The sequence below is a fragment of the Talpa occidentalis genome, unplaced genomic scaffold, assembly GCF_014898055.3.
Source record: "Talpa occidentalis isolate TD23 unplaced genomic scaffold, MPIMG_talOcc4v2.1 talOcc4.16, whole genome shotgun sequence".
In the NCBI taxonomy this organism is placed as follows: Eukaryota; Metazoa; Chordata; class Mammalia; order Eulipotyphla; family Talpidae; genus Talpa; species Talpa occidentalis.
Genome location: NW_023601653.1, coordinates 8,624,836 through 8,631,482, shown reverse-complemented (window position 1 = coordinate 8,631,482; position 6,647 = coordinate 8,624,836). Strand labels below are relative to the sequence as shown.

The following is a 6,647-nucleotide window of genomic DNA, read 5'->3' as shown; positions in this document are numbered from 1 at the left end:
GATCCATTTATAAGCTAGTTTTATTGTAGAGAACTGATATAATCAACATCCTTAGTGATGGCCTCTGCCCAGATGGCTCAGGCTCAACGGCGTGAACTGGGTTTGACTGGCATGAGCTTCTGCTTTCAATGTAAATTTGAGGAATTCATGCCTTTGGTGCTGCAGACCTCAGCCTCAGTGGACTGGCACTTTCTGCGTTGAACTTGGGTGCACCTAACCTCTAGTCCTACATACAATTGGCTTCAGAGTATTAAGCATTAAACATCTGTCTTTGGGGAAACAGGATTTTCTCCTGTTGGTGTGAAGTGTCAATTTCTGGCTTTAGTGTATTGAGAGTGAGTGGAGTATAGCCTTCTCCCCTCTATACCTATTGCTACAAAGTAATTAAGACCTCCCTTCAATTTAGAGGTGAGCCAGTTTGAATATGCTCTACAGTCACTACTATACCCAGAGAGAGGGGTTGAAAGCAAGGTGGCATGACTCAGGTGCCATGAAAAATGTTAAAAAAAAAATCAACGTCGACTTGTAACACTGAAGAACTAGTGCAGCACATTTTCACTTGATTCAGGTAGCTGGTAATGAGTCATTCAAAAAATGGTATCAACACATCACTCACAGTGGAGAAGGCAGAGAGATTTTCAGCACCTGTGTGTGTGTACAGTACCTGTGGCGTGCCGGTCAATGTCAAATAACCGGCTCTCGGGGGTGTGTGCCCTGATTTGTGGGTTTTTTGTTTTTTTTTTTCAGAATAGAAATATTCCCATCATAGCCAATTTCAAGATATGAAGGTGATGTTACTGAATGCAGGAGTGGGAAGAGATGCACCCAGTAAGTTCTTTGGTGCTGGTTGGAACTGGCTCCCACACACCAACGGAGAAATGGACTTTTTAACTGAACTTTTTACTGTGAATAGTTTTGCAGAATTTTCCTTTTTACAGTAGTTGTGCATTACTTTTTGTAATAATCAACATTGCATATGTGCTATATATAAAAGATACTGACAAGAGACACACACACACACACACAACTTGTTTATATCTGAGTGAGGATAAGTCCGAGTATAAGCTCTCCTGGTTGTGAAATCCATCTGAGTGACTAGATCTGGCAGATCCATTTGAGCACACAGCATACTGCGGGGTCTCATAACTCAGATTACTGTGGGTTTTCAAATGACTGCCGGAACAGTGACCGTGATTTACCTTGCTGGTCCACATCTGGTCTATAAAACATCTGGCTTCAGCATGGACACAGAAACCCGATGGAACATTTGAATACACTTTGAGGGTCAGAGGATAAAGTGAGATCTAATGGGGAGACAGAAAGGTGAAAATTCAAATGATGAGAGAAATGAAACAGGAGAACAGAAGGTGTAAACTTGCTGTTTATCGAGTTGGCCCTCTACACTGGTGTCTCCGGTTTCCTACATGAAGGGGAGGGCACAGGAAGAAACAGTCCGTATGTTCGTTTATTGAATGCAGCATTTGCTGGTCACATGGCAACTCAATACAAACAGCCCAGCATTGATTCTGGTTCTCATCAATGTAAACACAACATTAATATTGAAGATTCAAGAAAATGGGTAAAAAGTCCAGTGTCTCCTCAATCTGTGGAACAGTGAAGGTGCTTGCCTACCCTTGGACAGGTCCTGAAGGGAGCCCAAGGTCGTGACCTCATCCCTTCCAGGGGTGAAGCAGGTGTGGACACAGAGGAACCCAACTGAATGCTCCCGTAGGACTCCAAGTGGATTCGTGAATCTTCAGAACTGGGCTCGCCTGGGTTATTTAAGTTCTTCTAGAGGCCTGAGAGGTTTGTACCTTTCGTGTGCATGGAAACAGTTCCTTCAGAGCCCTTTCCTCATGAATTGGTCACTGCCAATAGAAAAGGTGACTGGTTGTAAAACAGTCGGCCCCCATATTCCTGCCGTCCTCATTTCTGTCCCCGGTTCTGGAGAGTAGTGAATTCAAAACTGTGGGGGTCTCAGTGAGAGTCCCCAAGAAAGCCACCCGTGTTTAAACATTGGCTGCAGACTTTTGTCTTCCTGCTGGGTCATGACTGATAGAGGGACATTGGTTGAGGCAGTTGATTTTCCTTCAGAATCTTAAAAGACCAGATTTTCTATTTTGGAGTCTCAGACCCAAGAGAAACAAACAAACATAATCCCCACAAACAAAAACAAAGAAAAACAAAACAAAAGTGACCTTGAGGATAAAGAACCAACCAAACCCATCTCCAGTTCCCTCCAGGTACAATCAATGTCCCCACTAATTTTTTTTTTCAAATGGTTGATTTTGATCATTGGGTTGCCCTCCATTTTGATACCCAGCTAGACTGCAGGGCAAAGAAGAAAGTTTCCTCTGAATGAAGAGACAAGTTTGCTTTTTATTTCTTGGATGGCTAACCCCCAACACCCTGACTTCCTTTTCACAGAAGGTAACCAGACCATCCTAAAGACCCGCTTGTGCGTGGCTTTGTGGGAATATAACCCTCTTGCTCCCTCTCACCCCTCTGCATCCCATCCTTGAAGAGACTATGCAGATGGACTATTTTTCCACACTCTGGGAATGCCGGGTCATGGGGCAGAGAGGGGTTGGCCGGATCCTTGTCCCAGAACTCTGCATTGAGAGCAGCTTTGTTGGGCCAAAGAGACAAATAAAAACAAACCAAAAAAGCATTGCTCCATTTTGAGTTTGAAGGCAGGGCCCCATACAGCGAGTGGCTCTCTTCTTACAGAATGTCTCTCCCTAGCGGTGGGCCTCTTGGTGCTAGCTGTTGTTCTCAGCAGTGAGATATTTGAGGGCAGCAAAGCCATAGCGGCGAGACATGTCCTGCTGAAACTCTTCCTTCAGGGTTTTGAGACAGATGCGGTATTGCTTGTTGGACCGGAACTTGGTGATGTCAAAGCTGGGGGCATGAGGCATGTGGATCATGTAGGCGTTGGGCAGCACGATGAATTCATATTCCTAAAAGGAGACAGGGGCAATGTGAGTGCTTGCAAGAGTCCTCGGTAATGTCCGACGAATGCCCAAGTGGATGACTGAATGACAATGGGAATGAATGAACTGGAAGCACCGTGGACAGCGCAACCACATTGATGGAAAGACCAACAAAAACATCATCACATTGGAGTCCTTCATGCCCTGTCCCTCACCCAGGCTTAATACCTATTGCAGTTTCAAATTCTCTCAAAAGTATAATCCTGGGCCTCCCCGGTGGCGCAGCGGTTGAGCGCTGGGTTGCGAAGCTGCCCGCCGCCTCTGCGGCGCTGGTTCGATCCCCGGCTGCTCCCCGGCCACTGGAGGAGGGTCCCACATGGCACGCAGACCTCTCCTGCCGCCCGCTGCTCCCCTCAGCAGTGTGCTTCGGTCCTTCTGCCTGTTCTGCTCCCCGCTCTGGCTCTGGTGAATTCTCTCACCCTCCCACGCTTCTGACTGTACCCAGTGCATGTATAAATAAACAAACAAACAAATAAATAAATAAATAAAACAAACAAAAAAAAAAAGTATAATCCTGCACCAATCAATCGGCATTGGTGAGGTCATCTGCATGGTAAGAATCCTGTGCCTTCCTCTGAGGGCAGGTGGCTTTACCTGAAATAATCTTTTGTTCCACTTCCTTTCTGTCTATAAATACCCTGCATTCTGTGTGAGCTCTTGCAGGATCTAGACTGGATGCTGCCCTATTCATGAATCATTTAATATACTCAATTAGATCTCTACATTTGTTGAGTTTCATTTAACAGAGTGGAATAGTTCAAGGTTTTTTCCATGACCTTAGACAAATTACTTGGCTTCTTCAAGTCTCTGTCTTCTCACTTGTAAAGTGAAAGCAATAATATCTACTTTGAAGGATGACCAATAATGCATGGATAGTTACAGGCATGAGCTCCTGGATCATAAAAGGTTTTTGATAAATGTGAGTTCGCACTCACATGGTTGCTCTAGAATGAGGCCACCCTGGGAGATTCCCAGCTCAATTAGCTGATGTCTGTTTATATGATTTCTCACAGGGCTAGGTGAGATTTCACAGCCTTCATAGATTCATACAAAAGAGGAAATAAACAAAAAAGGAGTAAAGTGGAAAAAATGTTCCACTGGATGGAAGCTCATCGGGAATAAAACGCTCACCAACGCATCCTTATTACAAGTGTACCATCAGATGCCTCCTCTACATGGCAGAACACAGACAGAATACCCAGACTGCAAACAAAAGGCCTCTGAGTAGCCAGAACAGATGACACAACTTTAGTTACACACATGTAGCTCACAGCGGAAGCCAGAACACCTGCACTCGGAATCGATTTACTCTGATTTTGGACATAATGTCTGAGAAGCTCATGTCATTTCCCAGGCCAGAGCAGATCAGAATAAATACAGAAAGGGAAACCAGGAGGGGAAAGATAGCTGTTAGGAGCAGAGGAATACTGACAGCAGGAAGAAATGACAGCTGACAGTGGGGAAGGAGCGAGAAGAACCATGCAAAGAAGATGCATGAACCCCCAGAGCTCAGCTGCACGGGACATTTCACATGGGAACAGCGTCCTTCCAATTCCACTGGCCCCTGCAGGTGTGGCTGGATTACCTGTCAGTTGTGTACTCATTATTTCTTTAAACCACTTTAAACATTATTTCTTTAAACCAGGGTAAAATGAGGTTTGGCATGTGCTATTACAAAGGAAGGCAAATATGCAACAGTTTTCAAGAGCTCTGTCAAAATTGTCTAAAACAAATAAAATCCAGGTCTCAGTGCTGGAAATGTTAAGTTTATTTGAACCAGTTCACCTCATCACACTGCTGGACACATGAATATTATAACATTTCTCTCCTTTCAAGTAGAAGCTAAGGCAGACTAAACATTTCTGTGTGTGAGCAATACAGGGCCCCCTGTCTGTAGACTAATGGTCACACTTTCTGTTGTTAAGTATGGACACTGCAACCTTCATCTACATCGGTCATTCTCCACCCAGTGTGTTTGCTAGAATCATCTGGAATGCTCCTAACATACTGGAGCTGTTGGGATGTTTCCCAGGGGACTCTTACTGGCAACCAACACTGAGCATCCAACATTGCTTTTACTGAATTTCAGGTGCTGTTGAGAAATATTTACACTGTGGTCTATGAGGAGGTGCCTTGGAGAAAGCAGAGAGAAAAAAGGGTGGGCTGTGGGGTTCAGATATCCTTTTCTGAATTTAAACAGCTTAGCTTTACTTTTGTTTAACACAGCATTTGACAGACTGGTAGGTCTGGCCCACTGCATGTTTTTATAAATAAAGTTTTATTGAAACGTGGCCAACCCATTTGTTTGGGTATTGCCTATGACTGAATTACAGTGGAGGAGCTGAGCAGCCAAAAGGAAGACCCGAAGCCATGCAAAGTCCTCCAGATTTGCTATCTGGTTTTTTACAGAGAAGTTTTGCTGACCTCTGATTTACCCTACTACTGGACTTCTGCAGATTTCTCTTGAAACAGAGGTTCAGTAAATATTAGTAGAGCGAATGAAAAGGTTTCATGATTAAATACAGTACAGTCTAAAAATCATGCCTCCTTTAGTTACAGGGTAGAATAAATAGCTGCATCTTAGCCACATGCTTTGTGTCATTTCTATGGGACACTGAAAAAGCTTTGTGTCAATTTATGACTCACAGCACAAGGGATGAATAGGGATCATTTGCTTGTCTTCATCACTGACATGAGTGAGGATGCAGGGTGGGGTGAAATGGATTTTCACAGGCATCATAGTTGCTTGGGTTTTGGCTGGGAACCCAACTCTCACCCAGGGTTGAATAAAGAGGGATGATTTGGGAATCAACAGCCCCTGAACACATCATGTTCCCTCTTAGGTCTGTGGTTTTTTTTTTTTTTTTTTTTATCTCCAAGGTCCCTTGCAGATGTGAGATCAAGGCTTCACCACCCTCCCCTCCCCTGCACAGCACCGGGCCCACTATGACACCCCTCTCACCTGTGCATCCAGTTCCATGATGTGAGCCACCTTGTTCCAACCAAAGCCCACAAACCTCCGGTCATATTCAGGGCAGTCCCGTCTCACGACAACATACGGCTCGAAGTCGGCCTCCCATTCAACCCGGTAAGGCGTGGTGGCGGTCCGCCACTTGGCGAAATTTGTGGGTGCGTGTCCTTTCATCCAGACGTGGTACCTGGGACACATGGAGACAAGCCAGTGGGTGCAGGGTAAGAAGCTGAGCTCGCCCAAGGCTGCTGGTTTGGAGGAAGAGGTAGATGCTGACATGTGGGTTGATCTGTGTTCCCCCAAAAGATATAGTCAAGCCATAACCTCCCTGCCTATGACTGTGACCTACTTGGACATAGGGTCTTTGCAGATGTCATCAGATGAGGTGAGAGTGTACGAGGGTGGGTGCTGCCGCAATGCTGAGGGAGGTTTGGTTACAGACACACACAGGGAAGAGGCCATGTGAAGACAGAGGCAGAGACTGGAGGGGTTGATACAGGAGCCAAGGAAAGTTAGGGATTGCCAGTAACCACCAGCAGCTAGAGAGAGGCAAGGAAGGAACCTTCCCCTAGAGCCTTGGAGGAAGCATGGACCTACCTACACCTGGTATCAGACTTCTGGCTTCTAGAACTGTGAGAAAATAAATCTCTTTGTGGTATTTTGCTATGGTGGCCCAAGGACCT

At 45.3% G+C, this 6,647-nt stretch overlaps 1 protein-coding gene across 2 annotated transcripts in view; it reads right to left on the bottom strand.

Moving 5' to 3' along the window:
* Window positions 1–511: 511 nt before the first annotated feature.
* The window catches only part of LARGE1 (LARGE xylosyl- and glucuronyltransferase 1), a 436,269-nt gene continuing 430,133 nt past the window's right edge, over window positions 512–6,647 (bottom strand). For both annotated transcript variants that reach the window (XM_054696078.1, XM_037513671.2), the window contains exons 14-15: window positions 5,956–6,151; window positions 512–2,960 (exon numbers count right to left, since the gene is read on the bottom strand). In XM_054696078.1, coding sequence (XP_054552053.1) covers window positions 2,763–2,960; window positions 5,956–6,151 — 394 coding nt within the window. In that variant the 3' untranslated portion in view covers window positions 512–2,762. The remainder of the gene's footprint in view (window positions 2,961–5,955; window positions 6,152–6,647) is intronic.